This window comes from Ictidomys tridecemlineatus, unplaced genomic scaffold, assembly GCF_052094955.1.
Source record: "Ictidomys tridecemlineatus isolate mIctTri1 unplaced genomic scaffold, mIctTri1.hap1 Scaffold_696, whole genome shotgun sequence".
Taxonomy (NCBI): Eukaryota; Metazoa; Chordata; class Mammalia; order Rodentia; family Sciuridae; genus Ictidomys; species Ictidomys tridecemlineatus.
Window position 1 is genome coordinate 88,535 of NW_027524947.1, and position 25,739 is coordinate 114,273.

At 33.2% G+C, this 25,739-nt stretch overlaps 1 protein-coding gene across 1 annotated transcript; it reads right to left on the reverse strand.

Annotated features, from left to right (window-relative positions):
* Positions 1–5,367: 5,367 nt before the first annotated feature.
* Positions 5,368–24,137, reverse strand: LOC144374438 (uncharacterized). Its single transcript, XM_078037275.1, is given in 4 exon segments — positions 5,368–5,690; positions 5,861–6,222; positions 23,192–23,480; positions 23,483–24,137. Coding segments are annotated over 4 exon segments (1,629 nt in total).
* Between the last annotated feature and the right edge of the window lie 1,602 nt (positions 24,138–25,739).

Consider the following 25,739-nt stretch of genomic DNA (forward strand, 5'->3'; position numbering starts at 1 on the left):
TTTCTCTAATGTTAAAACAGTAACCACTGCTTATTTTTCTTAATTCTTTTATCAATTTTATTTACTTTTGTCTAATTAGTGGTAATCTATTACAGAATAGTCACTTTGTGATTGGTTAAGCATTATTTCAAGGATTTTTTGTCTATTTCTAATACAAGATATTAGTATAATGCCAGACAGGTTTTCTTTATTTCAAGATTTAAGTTGTTATCAAGAATATTTGGTATACATTTTAAAAGATTGTATTTTTAATCTAAAGACAATATTCTGAATATAAAGGTTTTTAAAATAATAACTTTCCAAAGAATCATGAAAGCTTAGATTAAAATATATTTATGCAGCCAAGTGGCTTCACTTAGGTGAAGAATTTTTATGTAAGAAGATTTTATTGTGTTTTGTTGTTGAAAGCAGATATTGCTAAGACAATTTTCTGAATAGATTTTATTAAAATTATGAAAGTAACTGTGGCATCAACTTTTTTTCTCCCCTAACGGATCACCAATGGAATCTTTTTTTTATGCCCAGTTTGGTCATTTGTCCACTTTTGCTTTCAAATACTGTGTGAGTCTAAGAGTATTTTTAAGCATATTTAGCAAATATTTTTAGAAATGTTCTGGCAAATACCACTCAGAGTTACTGGAGATTGAACTCAGGAGCACTTAATCACCAAGTTACAAAAGACCCCATTTTTGTATTTTATATAGAGATAGGGTCTCACTGAGTTGCTCAGTGCCTTGTAATTCCTGAGGCTGACATTGAAATTGTGATCCTCCTATCTCAGCCTCCTGAGCTACTGGGATTAAAGGCATGTTCCACCATGGCTACCTGTTTAAGATATTATAAATCAATATATGCATGACATTTTTTTTACAAGTTTATGTGTTACTCAAAGGCATATAGCTTTTTGTTTCTAATGAAATTCTACTTTTAATTGAAGATGGAAAGACAGTCTTGCATTGCTCCTGCCCATATTGTTGACAGGAAAAATCATGTGTCATCATATGTGTTCTGTACCATCAGAGGTGCTTTTTAGCCTGAAAGATATTGGTAACCACTCTGGACAGTACAAAAATTTAAGTTCTGAGTAAGGGGTACTGAATGGTTATTCCACCCCACAATATATTTGACTTTTACCCTCACTCGAATAATGAGGTGTGGTTCCAATTTTGGGAATCACTCAATGAGGTTGAGTTCTGTTCCTTAGGAATCCTATCCCTTTTCACTTTTTGGGAAAAAAATTTCCATGGAACTTTCCCTTGTGTGTCCCCTATATAAGAATAAAAAATTCCAGTGGCTCTCACTCTTTCCATGGAAACTAAAGGTTGGAGAGCCATCCCAAAGTGTATAAGGGTACTTTTATGTCTTCTGTGCTTATTTTACCATTTTCTTACTTTTTGAAATAGTCAGAGTTGTGAACACAGCATACGTCAACCAGCTTCATTGGATGGCAATAGGAATATTTGTCTGGAAGCCTCCTACACATTGAAACATTGCATCAGCTTTAAATTTCCTCAGTCAGTTCACAGACACAACAGGAGTGAGAGATTTTTATCGAGGGAGAGGAACCTCTTCTCCACTCCTACTACTTGTTAATGTTATCTCATGTTGAGCTTTTATGCTTACAGGTAATTTTTTTTTTCAGTTTGAAGAGAAACAGTAAGTCTTATTTTCCAACTTGAAAAATTGCTTAAATAGCCTACTAATAGTTCTAGTGGCTATTATATATTGAGGACCTCTTGAAACATATCTTTTTTAATTCCTCCAATTGGATTCTGAGGCAAGTATAATTAGTTTCCCTTACAATCCTCACAACTGCAGATTAGAGCTGATAACTTAACCAAGGGCACAAATGATGAACTAGGATTTCAACCCAGGTCTACACACCATGCTCTCTTCTGCATAAGCCTAATTCTTCTTTACAATTTGCTCGCTAAACTTTTTTCATGCTCTTGATAATTTTTTCTCATATTGTTTTCTTTTTTTTTTCTTTTGTGTAGAAGATTTGCTTTCAATTTGAAAAAAATAATTTCCAGTTTTTGCTAAAGATGGAAAGGCATTTTACTTTTACTGCTGCCCAAATGGTTTGCAGGCAAAAATCAGATGGCTTCAGCTGTGTTCTGCACCACCAGATGTTTCCTTAAAAAATCTGAAACATTTGACCAAAAGTTTATTGTGCAAAATAAAACATTTTTATGCTTGCTATGTAGGTTATATTTAGACTAACCTCAGTTTGTGTAGCAGTGTCAGTTATTGCTATAATTCAAAACTAGAATAATATTTTTTGATATGGTAATGGCAAGCAGCCATGGATAACACTTAGGATTTCTGGCCTAATCAACCGATAGGATAGAGCTTTTCCTGAAATGATGAGACCCTTTTTATATTTATTTATTTACTTACTTATTTTGAGATGCAAGTTTGTATGTATGTGTGTGTGTGTGTGTGTGTGTGTGTGTGTGTGTGTGTGTGTGTTGATGGTTGTATATGCATTTTATTTTGGACATTTGAAATTTGAAATATATATTGCTTAGTGAATGTTTAGAAAATTGTATGTATTAAATCCAAAGTAAGCAAAGGTACCTAGGCTAATTTTGTCATGTTAATAAAATTTAAAGTTTTTTTTTACAAACCTCTAAAACATGTGAGGCAATAGGTCCAGCTCAGGGACTCCCATTGCATCAGGCATGCTCTTATCTAGGAGTCACAGTGTTGGGTTTTGTTATATTTTGTAAAAATAATTTTTTTGAGTATATAGGGAGTTGTATAACTGAACAACAGAAGAGGACTCAGCAGTTGTAAGGGTTGCTCTTTTGTTAAGTGATCGAGTAAACAGTAAAATGGTTTCCCCAAAACATAAGTGCCTAATGTCTGAAAATTGTGAACATGTTAGGTTACATGGAACAGGGGAATTAAAGTTGAAGAAGCAGTGATAAAATGACAAGGATGGAAAGAAGAAATAATAGAAAAAGGGAGTCTTCAAGTTAGTGTGGCAAGATTTAGTATGTCTTACCCTATATCAGACACACACTCAAATGCTGGAATCTCTTAGTCTTAACATCTTGATCAAAGAATTTAGCCCCGAGAGTCACATTTCAATATATGTTAAGTATACACAAAGAGGGAGAGGTCTAATTCTCTCAAGGTTTCTCTTCTCCCTCTGGAAAGGGAAAGGCTTAGCATTTCTTATGTAGTTCATGTAGGAGAGGTAGTAACTGAATCCTCATACCCACCTTATAGCTGTTCTCGTTTGCATTTTTGGGCTCTTACAACATTACTGTCCTAAGATTATGATTTTCATTAAAACTCTGAGGTAAGAGAAGAATCTCTTATTATTTTTAAATATCCTGGTTATTTTATATTGGAATAACTCTGTTTTAATCTGTGTTTTCTAGTTTTTGTTTGTTTGCCTCACTCACCTCTCATGGTACTGAAATTAAACCCAGGAAATTCTATATCTACATCCCTGATTTTTTTTTTGAGAAAGAGTCTTACTAAGTTGCAGAGGCTGGCCTCAATTTTGTGATTCTTGTGCCTTTGCCTCTTGAGTCACTGGGTTTAGAAATGTGTGACACCACACCTGGCACAGATAGTTTCCTAATCTTACCTAGCCCATAAGCCTAGGTTTTGACCCTCTAAAACATCTTTCTTTTTATAACTATATCTGGCCTGCTGATATGTATAGCAGATATAAAGAATTGGTGCAGCTGAATGAATGAAAGGATGTGAAGGAAAGTCAGGTACTGTCTGTAAACTTCATCAGAAGAAGCAAAACTAAAAGAGTAACCAACCTCAAGACAAAAATTGTTTAGAGCAGAAAAGTATCCTGAATGAGCAAATGAGATTTAGAAAAAAATGAGAATAAGATATAAAAAAATAAGAATAAGTTTTAGGTAATCATGGATTATATTTTTCTGAGAATATAAAGAATGCATGTTTATTTCCTTGATTTACTAAAATCAAATAGTTAATTTTCTATCATTTAATTTGCATGTTGGCTCCTAGTCTCTTGGGTCTTTCTCCTCTCCCTGATTGGAAGCTTGTATAACTCTCCGGAGTTGTAGATCCCTTAGGGTGTACGGCTACTCTATAAGGTAAAATGTTAAACTAGGGATATCTGGGCATTATTTTAGTATCCCTAGGTCCTTCCTATAACTCTCTTAGTTTTTCCATAATTACTAACAAGAGAGTATATAATTTACATAAATAATATTCTACAAATAATACTTTATTAAACATATGAAATAATTAATGAAGACATTATAGCATTATTTATCCAATAGAATGTTTTACTATTGCATCGATTCATTAGCAAAGGGAATAGTGGGAGATGTGTGACCTAATAAGATCATTAAATGCATGACAAGGTTAACATTAAGAAATTCATACTTTATTCAGCAACAAATTGCATCTGAAATGAAATATTAGTAAAAATGCATGGTGGACCATGCTGTGACCCTAGGCACGTAAGAAGCTTTGCAAGTACAAAGTCAGTCTCCATAACTTAGTGAGGCCCTATGCAACTTAGCAAACCATATCTCTAAATAAAAAAAAAAATCTGAGGATGTGATTTACTGATTAAGGGCCCCTAAGTTTAAAAGGCACTGAAAATTTTAAATTTTAAATTTCATATAAATCTTAAGAGTCTTCTGAAATAATCAACTCTGAGTATTATTATTTCTTTAGTTTTGAAAAATGAGACTCTTTAGTAATTGTTGATTTATACTAAAATTATATCCTTTTAGGGATGCACAATTCTATACTTGTATTTCTTTATTTTTACAATATCAGCTAAAGATGTTAAGAAAATTTTCAGCAAATGTCAAAAGCAATTACCCATTTACTATATTTAAATGATTTTTTTCCACCTAGGTCCCAAATATTTCAAGGGATGGGCTATAGATAAGAAACTTACTACACTCTTTATATTTGTCAAGGTGTTTTTGTAAATATTTTTCTGTTATCTAAGGTAAACACTTTGGACAAATGCTATTCCACATTTGCTCCAGATATGAGATCAGAAATTAAAAAATGTTGGAAATTTGAATACAGTCTTGGACACATTCTTTGAGTTTTTATATGGTAAAAACCCTCCAGTGTTTTTAAAATGTTTGATCAATGTCCAAAAGCTTTGCAAAAATTTTTCCGCATGTCATCTCACTCATATGAATTCTGAGGTGCTGAGTAGGGTGTGAACAACTATTGGAGACTCTGCCACCTATTTTACATTTATATAATTTCTGTGCTATCATGTCTCTGGTGTGAAATAGTGTTGAACTACTGTGAAATAAGGGTTGATGCAATGTTTTCATTGTAAAACTTCTCTCCAGTGTAACATCTATAATGTTTAGTAAGATGTGATCTTCAATATTAAAAGCTTTGCCATTCTTCACATTTACAGGACCTCTCTCTAGTATGGGTTCTCTGGTGTCGAGTAAGTGATGATTGTTGATTAAAATCTTTGCAACATTCTCTACATTTGTAGGGCTTCTCTCCAGTGTGGATTCTCAGGTGCTGAGTAAGTACTATTTTTTGATTAAAACTTTTGCCACATTCTTTACATTTGTAGGGCTTCTCTCCAGTGTGGATTCGCTGGTCCTGAGTAAGTGATGACTTTTGACTGAAACTCTTGCCACACACTTTACATTTATAGGGCTTCTCTCCAGTATGAATCCTGTTGTGGCAATAGAGATGTGAGTTTTTTTTTATAGAGAGAGAGAGAGAGAGAAGTTTTAATATTTTTATTTTTTAGTTCTTGGCAGACACAACATCTTTGTTGGTATGTGGTGCTGAGGATCGAACCTGGGCCGCACGCATGCCAGGTGAGTGCGCCACCACTTGAGCCACATCCCCAGCAAGAGATGTGAGTTTTTATTAAAACTCTTGCCACACACTTTACATTTGTAGGGCTTCTCTCCAGTATGAATACTTTTGTGACAATTATGCTGAGAGATGCTATTAAAAGCTTTGCCACACTCTTTACATTTATAGGGCTTCTCTCCAGTGTGGATTTGCTGATGCTCAGTAAGTGATGATTTTTGACTAAAACTCTTGCCACACACTTTATATTTGTAGGGCTTCTCTCCAGTATGAATCCTGTTGTGGCGATCAAGATTTGAGTTTCTATTAAAACTCATACCACACACTTTACATTTGTAGAACTTCTCTCTAGTATGAATTCTCTGGTAATTTTTAAGGCTTGGTTTTTGACTGAAACCTTTGGAAAATTGTTTACATATGTAGGGCATCACCCCAGGGTGTGTCCACTGGTGACGAATAAGATTTGAGCTTTTATTAGTTGTTTTGTCACATCCTTTGCATTTGCATGGCATATCTCCTGTATGAACACTGTGATGTTGAGTAAAGTTCTTGAGTGCATTGCATTCTTCACATTGCTAGGTCTTCTCTGCAGAATAAATTTTTTGGTGTTGAGTAAGGGCTGAAAAACTTTTTAAGGCTTTCCCACACTTTTTACATTTAGAAGTCTCTCCTTCAGTAAAAATCCTCTGATACTTAACAAATTGTAACTTTTTACTAAAAGTTTTTTTCACATTCTTTAAATTTGTAGAATTTATCACTGTCATAATATCTGCTGTGTTTAAAAGATATATCAAAGCATTTGCTTGCTCAATATCTTCTATACTTATAGGGCTGTCTTTCTCTATAAATTCTCTTGTATTAAGAAAGCTGTGCACTGTGGTTAAGAGCCCTTTCACATATCTAAACTAGCAGGTTTTTGTCTTGGTTATGAATATTTTAATAAATACTAGTTTTTAATCACTGAAGCAAGACTTTCCTACATTTTTCATCTTGGTAAATTTCTTTTAGAAAAGTACTAGGAGTTCTCTATAGTCATAATTGTTATGACCAATGTAAATATACTGGTCATTACTCAGGGTAGTGACATGGGTCATTGTGTTACTTATAGCACTATCTATATAGTGCACTTTCCAGAAATCTGTATCAGAATTGTCAATGAACAATAGTGGGGAAGTAGAAACTTTTCTATAATTTTTAATATTGTCCATTTGGGAACAATGAGAAATTAATCATTTGTTTCAGAAAAATGGACATTTTATAAAGATACTTCCAATAAGATCACTTTTAGAAATATCTTTTCTGTGCAAATGTTTGATTAAAATTTTAACTCAGTGCTACTTCTATAATTGGCCAAGTTAAAAATTGATGCATCAACTAGATTTCAAATTTTTCACATTGCCTTTCAGTTAAAAAATGGCTATGGATTTATTCTTAAAATACATATAAAACTCCTCAAAATAATTGGAATACATTAAATTTTTGTTTCAGATATTAATTCTCTCTGATGTCTTTTGACCATAAAACTTTTATCATAAATAGGGACTACTGATTGATTTTATCTATTATAATACAATTTTTGAACTTTAATCTCACCTATATTTTCCCATTGTTTTCTTGGTTGTAATTAGTCAAAGTCACACTTTCCATATCTTCCCCCTCTCTTTCTTTTATTCTCTGCTCTGGGAAAATTTCTCGAGGATTATGAGAAGTCATGGATGTAATGAATAAAAATAGCAAACATGTTTACTTAGTGTACTGGGCTGAGTATATTTTGCAGAACTAAGAAATTACACCAAAAAATAACATCAGCAGGGGAGTGGATTATTAAATCCAAGTCCATCATTACTGTAGAAATATATAAATCAAATAAAAATAAACACAGAAAATTACTTTGAAAATTTTCCTAATCATCTTTGTGTTCACAGTATCCAAGATGAGTACATTACTATGGAGAGTAACATAGTAGAGAAAAATACGTTGTGTTATGCAAAGATTTTCCTCCTTCAGAATATATTTTCAAAATCTATCAACATTCTTCTGTTTCATTAAAAAATAAAAATATGAAATGTGAATATTTGGGGACTGTTCAAAAAAGGGGTTCCTGCTTACCAACAGAAAAAAAAAAACATGGCCAAATCAACAGTAAGCAAAGTTATTAATTACTCAAAGGGAATAGTCAATTATCATTTAAAGAAATTTACTGAAATAAACCAACACAAAAAAACAGAATAAAAATTTGTCAAAAATTATTACTAGTAATAAGCAGAAAATGTATGTTTAAAGACTTTCTTTAGAAAATGTCTGAAAGAGTCACGGGTGGTTGTACACAGAAACATAGGAGGTTGAGCTAGAGGATCAAAATTTTAAAAAAATGCAAAGTGCTAAATCACCCTTAAGTTCTCTGTCCAGTACTAATAAACACATCTCAGAAAATAGAAAAAATGAACATCCAAGCATCTCAGTTTTCTCCAAGTTGTAAAGACTCAAAGTAGGTTTTAATCCAAGTTTAAAAACTCAGGATACTGAGAGCATCCAAGAGAAAAAGATGGGTCACCTAGAAATGTGTAACTATATAATTGTGAAATCCTTAGTCAAATCTTCACAACACAGGAAGGAATTCAAGTCTATCTATATTCAAGGGATGAAAGAATAAAATTATCAGCCAAGACATTATATTCACAGATACTACCTTTTAAAAGAGAAGAAAAATGAGGACTTTAAACATATAAAAATATACACACTATTCATCAACACTGGATCTGTTCTCCAAAAAGTACTAAAAGTAATCCTTCATAATAAAATGTAAGTGCACACCATCATAAGTCGTATAAGATTTTAAACATTTCTTGGCAAAAACAATTCTATTTTATTGTAATGTCAGGTCTCCAAACATTTAATATTGCAATAGAATTTGAAAGAAAAAAGCATAACAACAATACTGTTAATAAGCATATATACCTGAAAAAAAATATAATTTTAAGAGGACACATAAATATATTCTGTTTTTTAATTAAGTGAAGTCAAGTTGATACTCATACAAAGAATGAGTAGGAGATTCTTCATTTTTAGAGTTTTTTGTTGGCAAATGCAAGATTACAAAATTCTGATCAAAACAAAACTTGGATATCTGAATTAACTCTAAATATTGCAATTTTAGATAGTATACAGGATACTCTAAATCTAAGAACACACACATACTGAAAGCAAAAGGATATAATAATGACCCATACAAAAGTGATTGAACAAAACCTGGGCTGTCTAAATTATAGTACACAAAACATAGTTTAAGACATCTATAGGATATAGAATACGTTTTAAATTAAAAAGTACTTTGAAAAGAGGCAAAAGAGAGAAAAGGACCCTTTCACTAGGTCTGAATTAAGAGTAAATATATTCGCTATGTAGTTGATACTTACCAAACACACAAAGAAAACACTGAGAGGGTTGAATGAAAACAAAGAATCACTGTCATACTAAGAGAAAAAAATCCCCACTTACTGAAAAGGGAAATACAGTGAAGTAAAATGGTAATTGAAAAGCATAAGATTTTGAAAATATTTTGAAACTACTATAGACTTATAGAATCCCTGTCCTTAATCACAAGTGGGATATTATGCTGGTTAGATCAATTTTATATATTAAAACAAAGGTTAATAAATATTTAAGTGATAGTTTTTTTTTATAACACACATAGAATAAATATTTGAAGTCAAAAGTGGTAGGGATTTTCAAAAATCCCTAAATATGTGTCAGTTAATTGAACACTCTTGGGCATGCCGTTGTTCAAAATTGAAAGATTAAAATTAAAGATGTTTATAGAACTTAAAATTAATTAGAGGCTCCATGTAGTATTCATCAACCTCCCATAGTTAATTTTTTTTTGCAGAGAAATCTATCCTTTAAATTGTATGAATATCCCCCCAAACACAAATAAGACTATTTCCCTGCTAAAAAAACATACTAAAAGTTACAGCATTCAATTGTAAATGCAAACATGGAGTCAGGTAGACGGAATTCTTAGTGAGTGTGGCAATAAGCCCTCACATCAATAGCAAATTAGAAACATTGCACACCAGTGTTGTTACATTGTTACTCAACAGAGCCATCATGGGGGACACAAACCAAATATCCCTTGAAAAGAACGATGAGCCATATTGGAATATAGAAACTATAGAACTATGAAGTCAAAGAATTTATTCTAATTATATATTTTACAAAATGTATCTACACTAGGTTAACTGAAATGTCACAAAAAAGAATACTGCAGAATTCAATGAACATGACATTACTAAACTAAAAAAGAAGCTTTCTGAAAAAAAGAGAATAGTTTTGTGATGAGGAGACAGAAATGAGTCCTTGCTTTCTAGGCATTTTTTTTTTTGAGATGTAAACTTTGTAGAGATATATTGCATAACAATTTTAATTAATGATACTGAACTGCATATTTAAAATTTTGGAGACAGTAAGTTTTATTTTGTGGTTTTGATTACAATAAAAACTAAAAGATAAAGAGAATTGCAACATTTCTCAAAGCTACATTTAAAATAATGTGGTCTTTGTTCTATAAATAAGAACAAGCTCATCCATATACAAATTATGGGCATGCATGTAATCTCAGCTACTAGAAAGTCTGAGGCAAGTGAATTGCAAATTCAAGACATTCTCAATAACTTAGTGAGAACCTCTCTCCAAATATGAGTGAAAAGGAGCTTGAGGTGTAGTTCAGCATGAAAGTATCACAGCCATCAATCCCCAAAAAAATTACACATAGAAAACTTCAATTACTACGTATATGGGCAGAATGAAAAGCCAATCAAGATAAAATACAAAAGTCATGGACAAAAGAGGCTTAATATTTATACAAGCAAAAGGACATATAATATGTTTAGCAATACAAACATGAATCATACATATCTTAGTTTGTGAAGCAATTAACTAATATGAGGAATCCCAGTCTATAACATGGAACCTACTGTACACAATTTTTAAAAAAGAAATAAAACAGCCAAATTGTAAATATCCACAGATGTATTATTTTACAAATCTTCTAACTCAAATAAAACTTACACCATCTCTCAAAACAGCAGTCTTTGTCCAACTTGACATTCATTCCATGGCAGATAATTTCACAGAAAATCCATTACACATATCAGAAAGAACAATGTTAAGGAAATTTTAGTGAAAAAAATGTACAAATAAGATGAGAGAAACTGACTTATGATAGTAATGTATTTAAATGGGTGGACCTAGAGGTCTCCAGAAATGTGAAAAACTTTCCTGAAAATAATGGAAGAAGGGCTGGAGTTATAGAATAGTGTTAGAGAGCTTGCCTAGCATGTGTGAGGCCATGGGTTCAATTCTCAGCACCATATATGGATAAATAGGAAATTCATTAACAACTAAAAATATTTTTTTTAAATTATGGAAGAGCTGTCAGATAATATTGACACTCACAAGGCAAGGAGAGTGTTTTGTTGTAAATTTGAATGTACGGAGTCACTACTAGAGGAAAAGCAGGATACTACATAATTTTAAAGCACAAAACACAGGACAGGTTTCTCTGATAACAAGAGAAAGAATTCAAAGCTTCTCAAAAATATTTTCTGCTGGATAATGTCTCAATGAACCTTTTTGAATATAGGCTTCCTCCCCTACCTCAACTATGTTCTCTGCTATATGCAGGCCACAGGAGTTGACATCACTGCATTCCTCTAAGTCAACCATATATCAAGTGAAAAATATATATCTTGCCACCAAAGGAAAACATTAAGGGTGACAATAAACATCATTAACATTTTCTTGTCAGCACGAAGAACTACACCATCTTCTTTATTCAAAGCATAAATCTGCAACACATTCTTGTGGAGAAGTTCCCAAAAGATCTACTTCAAGGGAAGAAAACTAAATAATGATAATTAGTAATTTTGAAGGAAAGTTATGCTCACCCACAAAGACTAGGTTGCTGTAGTTCTCCAACATCACTTCTCTATATAAATTCTGCTGGGCAGGATCCAGGCATTCTCATTCCTCCTCAGAGAAATCAGTAGCGACATCCCAGAATATCAATGGCTCCTGAAATAAAAATTGTTAGATAAATAGGACATGGACCAAACCATTATTCAGTTTTTAATTTGAATTAAGAGTTTGTAGAACTGACTGTCATTTAGTAGAGTGACTTTAATTATGTAATAAGATACTTTCCATTATCTAATTCAGAGGAAAATACATGAGTCCAAATACAGTATATATATTCCATATCAGAGTTATGTGAAAGATATATATATATACCATAACCCAAGCACTGAATTAAAGCCCAACTCCTAACTTCAGTTAATGTGAAATTTGGCAGACATTCAAGATGCAAATCAGACTTCTCAAAGATGTTCTCATAAGGTGATTGTGTACAAGGGAGACAAAAGACTGGTAAGAAAGCTTTTGAAAACATTCTTGTTCCTATTCTCTCTGCTTTCTATCCATGAGATAGATTGAGATCCCCAATACAATTAGTTTCAAGTATCATCCATGACACATTCACAATGTGTAAAATATTCATAAAATATTAATGTTTGGAGACAGGTAAAGTGACACTTCCACCTCGTGAAAAGACAAACTTGAAATATTTCAAGTTCTATAATCAGTTCAACGAATGAATCAATTTGGTACAATAGAATGAACAATGGGTTACAGAAGACTTCAAAGAGGAGATTAAAAAATTCTTAGAGGTAAACAAGAACATACACACAACATATCAAAATCTATTGGACACTATGAAAGCAGTACTAGGAGGAAACTTCATTGCATGTAGTTCATTCCTTAAAAGAAGAAAAAGGCAATAATTGATCTCATACTTCATCTCAAAGCCCTAGAAGAATAAATCAACAACAAAAGCAGTAGAAGGCAAGAAATAATTAAAATTAGAACTGAAATTGAATTAAAAGAAACAATTAAACCTTGACAAAAAGTTGGTTCTCTGACAGACCCCTAGCTAGGCTAATGAAGAAAAGGAGAGAGAAAATTCAAATTCCCATCATACATGAAGAAAAAGGAAGTATCCCAACAGACACCTCAGAAATAGAGAGGATATTTAGAAATTATGTTGAAAATGTATACCCCAATAAAATAGAAGACATTGAAGACATCAACAAATTTCTTAAGTCATATGATATGCCCAGATTGAATCAGGAAGACATACACAATTTAAACAGACCAATATTCAATGATTAAATACAAGATGCCATCAGAAGCTTATCAACCAAGAAAAGCCCAGGCCCAGATGGATACACTGCCGAGTTAAACAAGACCTTTAAAGAAGAAATTCAAAATACTAATATTCTTCAATTTATTTCAGAAAATACAGAAAGAAGCAGCACTTTCAAACTCATTTAATGTGGCCAATATCACCCTGAGCCCCAAACCAGGCAGGGACAAATGAAAGAAAGAAAACTTCAGGCCAATTTCTCGAATGAACATATATGCAAAAATTCTAAATGAAATTCTGCCAAATTAAATACAAAAACATATCAAAAAGGTCGTGCACCAAGATCAAGTAAGGTTTGTCCAGTAGTATAGGGTTGGTTCAACATACAGAAATCAATAAAGTTAATTCATTACATCAATAGACTTAAAAATAAGAATCACATGATCATCTCAAGAGACACAGAAAAGCCATTTGACAAAATACAGCACCCTTTCATGTTCAAAAAATTAGAATAACTTGAGATAACAGAAACATACCTCAACATCATACTGGCTCTCTACATTAAGCCTAAGGCCAACATCATTCTAAAGGGAGAAAAACTAAAGGCATTTCCTCTAAAAACTGGAACAAGATAGGGGTGCTCTCTCTCACCATTTCTATGCAAAATATTTCTTGAAACACTGGCCAGAGTAATTAGACAGATGAAAGAAATTAAAGGAATAACTACAGGAAAATAACTTAAATTAGCACTATTTGCTGAAAATACGATTCTATACCTAGAAGACTCCAAAAGCATGACCAGAAAACTTCTAGAACTAAAAATGAATTCAGCAAAGCAGCAGGATATAAAATTAACACAAATTAAAGAAAGGCATTTGTGTATATCAGTGACAAAGCCTCAAAAAGGAAATAAGAAAACCTACCCCATTTACAGTAACTTCAAAAAAAGAAAACATAAGATATTTGGGAATCAACTTAACAAAAGAGGTGAAATATGTATACAAGGAAACCTACTGAACCCTAAAGAAAGAAATCAAAGAAGACCTTAGAAGATGGAAAGATCTACCTTACCCTTGCATAGGCAGAAGAAATATTATCAAAATGACCATACAACCAAAAGCACTATACTGATTGAATGCAATTATGAACAAAATCCCAATGACATTTCTCATAGAAATAGAAAAAGCAATCATGAAATTCATCTGGAAAAAACAAGAAGCCCAGAATAGCTAAAGCATTTATAAGCAGGAAGAACAAAGCAGGTGGTATCTCTATAACAGACCTTAAAGTAAACTACAGAGCAATAGTAACAAAAACAGCATGGTATTGGCACTAAAACAGGACGGTAGACCAATGGTACAGAAGAGAGGACACACAGACTAACTCACAAAATTGCAATTATCTTACATTTGACAATGGTGCCAAGAACATGGATTGGAGAAAAGATAGCCTCTTCAACAAATGTTGCTTTGAAAACTGGAAATCCATTTTCAAAAAAATGAAATTAAAACCCTATCTCAACTCAAAGTGGATCAAGGACCTAGGATTTAAACTAGAGGCTCTGCATCTAATAGAAGAAAAAGTAGGCCATAATCTTCATCACATGGGACTATGCTGCCCCAACTTCCTTAATAAGATGCCTATAGCAGAATAATTAAAACCAAAAATTAAAAATGGGATGGATTCAAACTAAAAAGTCTCTTCTCAGAAAAAAAATATCTGAGGTGAACAGAGAGCCTACTTCGTGGGAGTAGATTTTTATCCCTCACACATAAGATAGAGAACTAATATCTAGTATATAAATAACTCAAAATGCTAATCACCAAAAAAAAAAACAATAATCAAATCAACAAATTGGCCAAGGATCTGAACAGAGACTTTTCAGAAAAGGATGTAGAATCAATAAACAAATATTTTTTAAAAAGTTCATCATCTCTTGCAATTAGAGAAATTCAAATCACGAGCACTCTAAGATATCATCTCACTCCAGTCAGAATGTCAGCTATCATAAAGACAAACAACAATTGTTTGCAAGGATAGGTTGGAATAGGTACACTCATACACTGCTGGTGGGACTTCAAATTGGTGCAAATAACATGGAAAACTGTATAGAGATTCCTTCGAAATTTGGGAATGAAAACATCATTTGATACCACTGTTCCTTTTCTTGGAATATTCTCAAAGGTCTTGAAAACAGCATACAATAGGGTCACAGCCATGTCAATGTTAATGGCAGCACAATGCAGAATAGCAATCTGTGGAGCCAACCCAGAGGCCTTCAGTGGATGAATGGATAAAAATATGGGGCATATATACACAATGCAATTTTACTCAGCAATAATAAAATCATGGCAATTGCACGTAAATGGATGTTATTGGAGAAGTGAAGTTAGGGAAACACAAAATATAAATGTTGAATGGTTTCTCTGATATAAGGGGGCCGACTATAGTGGGGTAGGGAGGGGGAGCATGGGAGGAATAGATAAATTCTACATAGGGCAGAGGGGTTGGAGGGGAGGGGAGGAGGCAGGGGATTAGCAGTGATTGTGGAATGTGATGACACCATTATTCAAAGAACATGTATGAAGACACAAATTGGTGCCAACATACCTTATATACAACCAGAGATATGAAAAATTGTGATACATATATGTATTAAGAATTGTATTTCAGGAAAAATGGGTACATATATAATGGCATAAATTAGCAAAAAATATGCTTTCTATAGAGAGATACGAAAAATTGTGCTCTATGTGTGTAATAAGAATTGTAATGCATTCCACTGTTGTCATGTATTTAAAAGAATAAATAAATATTTTTAAAAGAAATGTATTGAAACCCATTGGGGAAATGATAAGCCTACATGGCTATATATCTTAAAAACACAGAGTTGGAAGGGAAGATGCATGAACAACATGAGAAACCAAGAAAGAATGTGCCCCAAATAAAGATGCTACATTATTAGAGTCCATGGTCAGAATAGCAGGATAAAAGGGAGAAGGTACATAATTTTCTGTGAATTAAAGGATGATATGAGAGCAAATACAGGCAGCAAAGGATTATTTTGATAAAGAGTTACATAAGCAAATACAGAAAGCAAAAAATTTCTTCAATAAGGAGATAGAGATTTAAAAAAAAAACAGAGATCCTTGAAATGAAGGAAACAGTAAACCATATTAAGAACTCAATAGGAAGCATCTCCAACAGAATAGATCACTTGGAAGACAGAACCTCTGACTTTGAAGTCAAAATATATAATTTTGTAAAAATAAAGTTGACCCCAGTGAAGACGGTAAGAAACCATGAGCAGAAGATTCAAGAATTGTGAGATAATATGAAAAGACCAAATTTAACAAATATTGGGATAGATGAAGGCATAGAAGTATAAACTACAGTAATGGAAAATCTACTCAATGAAATAATACCAGAAATATTTCCAAACATGTAGAGTGAATTGGAAAATCAAATACAAGGATCGTATAGGAAACCAAATGAACAAGATCACTACAGGTCTGCACCAACGCACATCATAATGAAAACACCTAGCATACAGGAGGAGCAGAGTATTTCAAAAGCCACAAGAGAAAGGAATCAAATTCCATATAGGGAAAACCAATCAGGATCTCAGATTTCTGAACTGAGACCCAGAAATCTACAAGATCCTGAAACAATATAAACCAAGCTCTGAAAGAAATGGATTCCAATCAAGAAGCATACCCAGCAAAATTAAATTTTGATTAGCAATTAGATTTCGATTCAGATGTTATTTTATGACAAAATAAAAACCTTTCATCATACACAAAATTAAAAGTATTTACAATGAGAAACCTGCACTACAGAACATCCTTGGCAAAATATTCCATGAGGAGGAAGTAAACAACAATAAAAAAATCAGAAAAATGTAGTATTACTCTAAATGAAAAATCTAACAAAGAGAAACTGACTTAGTTAAATACCAAAAATAAACAAAAATAACTGGGAATACAAATCTTGTCTCAATAATAACCCTGAAAGTTTAGTTCCAACTCAGCAATCAAAAGACAGGCATATTGGATAAAAAAAGACCAACAATATGCTGCCTCTAAGAGACTCATAGGAAAAGACACCTACAGACGGAAGGGGACAGGTTGGAAAAAAATATATATCACTCAGGCTCGGGCTGGGACTGGGGCTCACTGGTAGAGCACTTGCCTGCACATGTGAGGCCCTGTATTTTATCCTCAGCACCACATTAAACTAAATAATAAAGGTTTTGTGTTCATATACAAAAAAAATATTAAAACATATAACACTCACATGGAATGTGGAGGCAAGCAGGGGTTTCCATTCTTATATCAAATAATGTGGACTTCAAGAGAAAGTTAATCAAAAGGGATATAGAAGGACACTACATACTGCTGAAAGGAACCATACACCAACAAGACAGAAAAATTATAAATATACACACCCCAAAACAATGGAGCATCTATGTTTAAACAGACTCTTCTCAAGTTTAAGGGCCAAGTAGACCACAGACAATAATTCTGGGTGACTTTAACACACCTCTTTTACCACTGGAATGATCTTCCAAACAATATCCAGACAGAAACTATGGAACTCAATAATACAATCAATAACTTAGATTTAACTGACATACATAAAATATATCATCCTTCAACAGGCGAAGAGACTTTCTTCTCAGCAGCAAATGGATCCTTCTCTAAAATAGACCATATGTCATGCCAAAAAGTAACTAAGCAATACAGAAAAGTAAAGATACTACCCTACATTTTATCAGATCATAATGGAATGAAATTAGAAATCAACGATAAAAATAGAAGCTACTCCTATACCTGGAGACTTAATAATATGCTAGTGAATGAACAATGGGTTGCAGAAAACATCAAAGAGGAGATTTAAAAATTCTTAGACGTGAATTAGGACACAGATACAACATATCAAAATCTCTGGGACACTATGAAGGCATTACTAAGAGGAAAGTTCATTGCATGGAGTTTATTTCTTAAAAAAATAGGAAAACTCAAATAAATGACCTAAAATTACATCCCAAAGCCCTAGAAAAAAGAATTAATCAACATCAAAAGCAGTAAAGGACAGAAAAGAATTAAAATCAGAGCTGAGATCAATGAAATTGGAACAAAAGAAGCAAATAAAAATTGACAAAGTGACTGGTAATGGTACCACAATTTGACCCAACTATCCCACTCCCCAGTCTATACCTAAAGGACTTAAAAACAGCATACTACAGGGAAACAGTCACAATGTTTTTAGCAGCACAATTCACAAGAGTTAAACTGTGGAGCCAACATAGATGTCCTTCAGTGGACGAATGGATAAAGAAAACATGGCAATTGTACACAATGGAATATTACTCAGCAATAAAAAAAATAAAATCATAGCATTTGCAGATAAATGAATGGCATTGGGGAAGATAATGCTACGTTAGCCAAACACAAAATAACAAATGCTGAATGTTTTCTCTGATACAAGGAGCTGACTCATAGTGGGGTAGGGAGGGGGAGCATGGGAGAAATAGATGAATTCTATTTTGGGCAGAGTGGTGGGAGGAATAAGGAGTGGTAGGGATTAGCAAGAATGGTGGAATATAATAGACATCATTATCCAAAGTACATGTATGAACGCACGAATTGATGTCAACCTACTTTATATACTGAGATATGAAAATTGTGCTGTATATGTGTAATAAGAATTGTAATATATTGTGCTGACATATATTTTTAATTTTTTTTAAATTTTCAAAATGAAACGTTGGCTCTTTGAAAAACACATACATTTGATAAAACCTTATCCATGCTACTGTAGAGAAGGAGAGAAATACTCCAATTACTAAAATCCATGATGAAAAATGAAATATCACCATGAAAATTAGAGAAATACAAAAGATAATTAGAAATTATTTTTAAAATTTGTACTGCAATAAAACAGAAAATATTAAAGTCATCAACAGATGTCTAGAATCATGTGACTTACACAAACTGAGTAAGTTAAACAGATCATTTTCAAGCAATGTAATAGAAGACACCATCAAAAGCCTACCAACCAAAATAAATAAATAAAGCCCAGGACTCAATGGATAGAAGACCTTCAAAGAAGAACTAACACCAACACTCCTCAAATTATCCTATGAAATACAAAAAGAGGGAGCACTTCCAAACACACTCTATAAGGCCAATATCTCCTTCATTCTAAAATCAGACAAACACAGAAAAGAAAGTGTACTTCAGACCAATACCTCTAAAAAGCAGAAGCAAAAAATCTGAATAAAATTCTGGCAAATAAATTACAAAAACATATCAAAAGGATGGTTCATCATGATGAAGTGGGATTCATCCCAGGGATGCAAGGTTGGTTCAACATACAGATATCAATAAATGTAATTCATCACATCAGTAGATTTAAAGATAATAACATTATGATCATCTCAACAAATGCAGAAAAAGCATTTGACAAAATACAGCACCCCTTCATGTTCAACACTAGAAAAACAAGGGATAACAGAAACTTCCCTCAACATATTAAAGGCTCTCTATGCCAAGCCTCAGGCCAACATCATTCTAAATGGAGAGAAACTGAAGGCATTCCCTCTATAATTGGGAACAAGACAGGGATGCCCTCTCTCATGCTTCTATTCAATATAGTTCCTGAAACACTGGCCAGAGCAATTAGACAGATGAAAGAAGTTAAACGAATAAATATAGGAAAAGAAGAACTTAAACTAGCACTATTTGCTGATGATATGATTCTGTATTTAGAAGACTCAAAAAACTCCACAGGAAAACTTCTAGAACTAGAATTCAGCAAAGTAGCAGGATATAAAATCAACACCTGTAAATCAAAGGCATTTCTGTATATCAGTGACAAATCCTCTGAGAGAGAAATGGAGAAAATTACCCCATTCACAATATCCTCAATAAAAAAGATACTTAGAAATCAACAAGAGGTCAAGGATCTATACAATGAAAACTATGAAACAGTAAAGAGAAATAAAAGACCTTAGAAGATGGAAAGATTTAACTTGATCTTGAATAGGCAGAATTAATATTATCAAAATGACCATACTACCAAAAGCACTAAACAGATTTAATGCAATTCTGATAAAAATCCAATGGCATTCTTCATAGAAATACAAATAGCAATCATGAAACACATCTGGCAAAATAAGAGGCCCAGAATAGATAAAGCAATTCTTAGCTGGAAAAGGGAGGCAGGTGGTATTGCTATACCAGACCTTAAACTATACTTCAGAGACATAGTAACAAAAACAACATGGTACTGGCATCAAAACAGGCTGGTATACCAATAGCCCAGAATAGAGGACACAGAGACCCACCCACAAAACTACAATTATCTTATATTAGACAAAGGTGCCAAGAACATGAATTGGAGAATAGATAGCCTCTTCAACAAATGGTAATGGGAAAAGAAAGCAAAAGTAACAGACACAAGCAACTGTATTCCCAGACTAGGAAAACCCCAACACTGAACCTATGTACTAGGGAGTCCCAAAGAGCTGTTTAGGGTCCTTACTGGGAAGTCCTGGGCAGAGCATCCTCTTCATAGGTGAGAATCTGAAATATTGTTTTAACTTGTATTGAAAGTGAGGCCGAATAAATACAAGTTAGAACAAAGAAAACTTCATCCTCACATTTTGGATGACCTTGTGATCCCATGAAGAACACTACATCCTCCCAAGAAAAGGCCAGATCCTAGAGGAGGGAGTGATAGCCTTGAGATGACTCAATAAATTGGGGTTCCAATGAGTGAGTGACCGAGTCAGATGCATTGAGAAATTGGCATTCTTTAGCTGTTTCATCAAGGATATGCAGACATAATGCAACAACATGAGGTCTAGTATTTTCCTTAGACCTCTAGTACTGATTTTTTCCTCTAGGCCTTATAAATAGTTAAAACTCTCATATGTAAAATGAAGCCAGTTTTCTGCATAAAATAATGTGGACATAAACATGAAACCTAGATATTTACCCTTAGGAATAAACAAATGCTGTGAATATTATTCTCATAGAACTTATCATTATATTTCAATATATATTTCTCCAAATAAAGTTAAATGCAATGTTTGTGGGAAGTGTTTTTTTGACCCCAAAAGCTCACATATAAAGAGAATATTGTGTTTTTAGTTTTTGAACAGGACTTGTAGATGAGAGTCTAGAGGTTTATTTCAATCAAAATTATGTTTTTCTCTCTGTGATGTCATGGGCTCTTAGAGCTTTAAGATCTGAAGAGGGACAGGGATAGTTTATAGTATCTTATAATTACTGGTTGCAGAGAGGTCTGGGAGACCATGACACATGCTATCTATTGTATAATCCAATAAGTATAACAAACATTATATTGTAAATTATTAAGTAGAAACAAAGGGTCTACAAAATCAAAATACAAAATGAAATAAAAACTGAGGGGGCATAAATGCTCCTATAGTATGTTTTTTTTTTTACAATCATCATTTTACATGTTTCTGGTTACACTTTTCTACTGGTTATCCAAGACTAAAGAGATGGTCCCAAATTGGGATGTTTTTCCTACACTTAAGGTGAGTTTAGTCTCCTCAGTGATGAACATCATGGAATTCATGAGGAACTGCATGATTTCTTCAGTCCAAGATTCAGGATGGGCCTGTGGATAACGAGGATTCATCAGGAAACTTTGAGACTAATTCCCCCTTCAGCAGCCCTCCTCTTTTACCTGAATATGCATGTTAGCGCCTAGTCTCTTGGGTCTTTCTCATCTCCCTGATTGGGGGCTTGTATAACTCTCCAGAGTTGTAGATCCCTTAGGGAGTACTGCAATAGTATAAGGTGAAATTTTAAAGTTGTAATTCAAACTAGGGATATCTGAGCATTATTTTAGTATTCCTAGGTTCTTCCTATAACTTAATTTTTCCATAATTACAATCAAAAGAGTATATAATTTACATAAATAATATTCCCCAAATAAAACTTAATTAAACATATGAAATAATTAATGGAGATGATATAGCATTATTTACCCAATAGAATGTGTTACTATTGCATCGATCCATTAGCAATGTGAATAGTGGGAGATGTGTGACCTAATAACATCATTAAATGCATTACAAGGTTAACATTAAGAAACTCACACTTTATTTAAAAACAAATTGCATATGTAAGGCAAATATAAGAAAAAATGCTCTGTAAAACGCGCATGGTGGTCCATGCCTGTGACCCTAGAGACGTGAAAAGCTTTGCAAGTTAAAAGCCAGGCTCCATAACTTAGTGAGGCCCTATGCAACTTAGCAAACCTAATCTCTAAAAAAAATGGGAAAAAAAATCTAGGGATGTGGTTTACTGATTAAGTGCTCCTAAGTTTATGTATAAACATAAAAACTAAAAATTTAAAATTTTATATAAATAATAAGAGACTTCTGAAATAATCAACTCTGAGAATTGTTATTTTTCCAGTTGTGAAAAATGAGACTCTTTAGTAAATGTTGATTCATACTAAAATTATATCCTTTTAGAGATGCACTATTCTATATTTGTATTTCCTTATTTCTACAATATCAGTTAAAGATGTTAAGATAATTTTCAGCAAATGTCAAAAGCAATTACCCATTTTCTACATTTAAATGATTTTTTCCCTCCTAGGTCCCAAATACTTCAAGGGATGGGCTATAGATAAGAAACTTACTACAATCTTTATATTTGTCAAGGTGTTTTTGTAAATATTTACTGTTATCTAAGGTACACACTTTGGACAAATGCTATTCCACATTTGCTACAAATATGAGGTCAGAAATTGAAAAATGTCTGAAATTTGAATACAGTCTTGGACACATTCTTTGGGGTTCTATATGCTATAAATTCTCCAGTGTTTTTAAAATATTTGTTAAATGTCCAAAAACTTTGCCAAAATTTTCCCACGTCCTCTCACTCGTATGAATTCTGAGGTTTTGAGTAGGGTATGAACAATTGTTGGAGACTCTGTCACCTATTTTACACTTGTATAATTTCTGTGCTATCATATCTCTGGTATGAAATGCTGTTGAACTACTGTGAAAAAAGGGCTGATTCATTTTTAAACAAACTGATGCAATGTTTTCACTTGTAAAACTTCTCTAAAGTAAGAAATCTATAATGTTTAGTAAGATGTGACCTTCAATTTGAAAAGCTTTGCCATTCTTCACATTTATAGGACTTCTCTCTAGTATGGGTTCTCTGGTGTCGATTAAGTATTGATGTTTGATTAAAAGCTTTGCCACATTCTCTACATTTGTAGGGCTTCTCTCCCATGTGAATTCTCTGGTGCTGAATAAGTGATGCTTTGTGATGAAAACTCATGCCACATTCCTTACAGTTGTAGGGCTTCTCTCCAGTGTGGATCCTCTGGTGCAGAGTAAGTAATATTTTTTGATTAAATGTTTTGCCACATTATTTATATTTGTAGAGCTTTTTTCCAGTGTGGGTTGCTGATGCTTAGTAAGTGATGATGATTGATTAAAACTCTTGTCACACACTTTACATTTGTAGGGCTTCTCTCCAGTATGAATCCTGTTGTGGCGATCAAGATTCGAGTTTATATTAAAACTCTTGCCACACACTGTACATTTGTAGGGCTTCTCTCCAGTGTGGATTCTCAGGTGCTGAGTAAGTACTATTTTTTGATGAAAACTTTTGTCACATTCTTTACATTTGTAGGGCTTCTCTCCAGTGTGGATTCGCTGGTGCTGAGTAACTGATGATTTTTGACTGAAACTTTTGCCACACACATTACATTTGTAGGGCTTCTCTCCAGTATGAATCCTGTAGTGGCAATCAAGATTTGAGTTTATATTAAAACTTTTGTCACACACTTTACATTTGTAGGGCTTCTCTCCTGTATGAATCTTGTTGTGGCAATCAAGATTTGATTTTGTATTAAAACTCTTGCCACACACTTTACATTTGTAGGGCTTCTCTCCAGTGTAGATTCGGTGGTGCTGAGTAACTGATGATTTTTGACTGAAACTCTTGCCACACACTTTACATTTGTAGCGTTTCTCTCCAGTATGAATTCTGTTGTGGCGATCAAGATTCGAGTTTGTATTAAAACTTTTGTCAAACCCTTTACATTTGTAAGTCATCTCTCCAGGGTGTGTCCACTGGTGACAAATAAGATTGGAGATTTTATTAGAAGTTTTGTCACCTTCTTTGCATTTGCATTGCACATCTCCTGTATGAACACTGTGATGTTGAGTAAAGTTCTTGAGTGCATTGCATTCTTCACATTGGTAGTTCTTCTCTGCAGAATAATTTTTTTGGTGTTTAGTAAGAGTTGAAAAATTTTTAAGTCTTTGCCACACTTTTTACAGTTAGAGGTCTTTAGTTCAGTATAAATCCTCTGATGCTCAACAAGTTGTAACCTTTCACTAAAAGTTTTTTTGCATTCCTTAAATTTATAAGGTTTATCTCTGTCATAGTATTTACTGTGTTTAGAAGATGCTGAGCAAGCCTATGCTTTGATATATTCTTTAAACATATAGATCTCTCTTTCTCTATAAATTATCTTGCATTGAGAAAGCTCTGCACTGTGATAAAGAACTCTTTCATATACCCTTACACTTGCAAGTTTTGTCTGGACTGAAGCAAACTTTCCCACATTTTTCATCTTGGTATGTTTCCTTTAGAAAATGCCTAGGGGTTTCTCTATATTCATAATTTTTATCTACAATTTAAATATACTGGTAATTTCTCAGGGTAGAGACATTGCTAATGGTATTAATTATAGCATTATGTATATAGGGCACTTTCTAGAAATCTGTATTAGAATTATCATTGAGCAATAGTGGGGAATTAGAAACCTCTCTATAATTCTTAATATTGTCTATTTGGGCATAAGAAGAAATTACTGTATTGTTGCAGAAAAATGGACATTTTGTAAAGAAATTCTCAAATTTTCACTTTTAAAAATATCTTCTCTGTGCAAATGTTTGAATGGAAGTTTAACTCGGTGCTACATTTATAACTGGCCAAGTTAAAAACTGATGCATGGACCAGATTTCAACTTTTCCACATTTCTTTTCACTTCAAAAATGGCTGTGGATATATTGTTACAGACACACAGCTCCTCAGAAGTAAGTGAAATAAATTGATTTTTTTCAGTTATTAATTGTTTCTGGTGTTCTTTGACCATAAAATTTTTATCATAAATATGGACTACTAATTGGTTTTGACCACTATAATATGATTTTTGAACTTTACTCTTACCTATATTTTCCCATTGTTTTCTTAGTTATAAATGGTTAATGTCATAATTTCCATATCTTCCCTCTCTCTCTTGTATTCCCTGCTCTGGTAAAATTTCTTCAAGGTGATAAGTCATGTGTTTTTAAATGTGTTTTTAAAGTCCTTCTTTAGAAAATGTCTAAAAGAGTCATGGGGTGGTTGTACATAGCAACATAGGAGCTTGAGCCAGAAGGATCAAAATTTCAAGGCCAGCCAAGGTAAAAAATGTAAAGTGGGAGTTCTCTTTCCAGTACTAATAAATGCATCTCAGAAAATAAGTAAAATAAAACATTCAAAACAGCTCTAAGTTGTAAAGACTCAAAGCAGGTTTTAATCCAAGTTTTAAAACTTACAGAGAATACTCAGAGCATCCAAGAAAAAAAGTTGGGTCACCTAGAAATGTGTAACTACATAATTGTAAAATCCTTAGTCAAAACTTCACAACACAGAATGGAATTCCG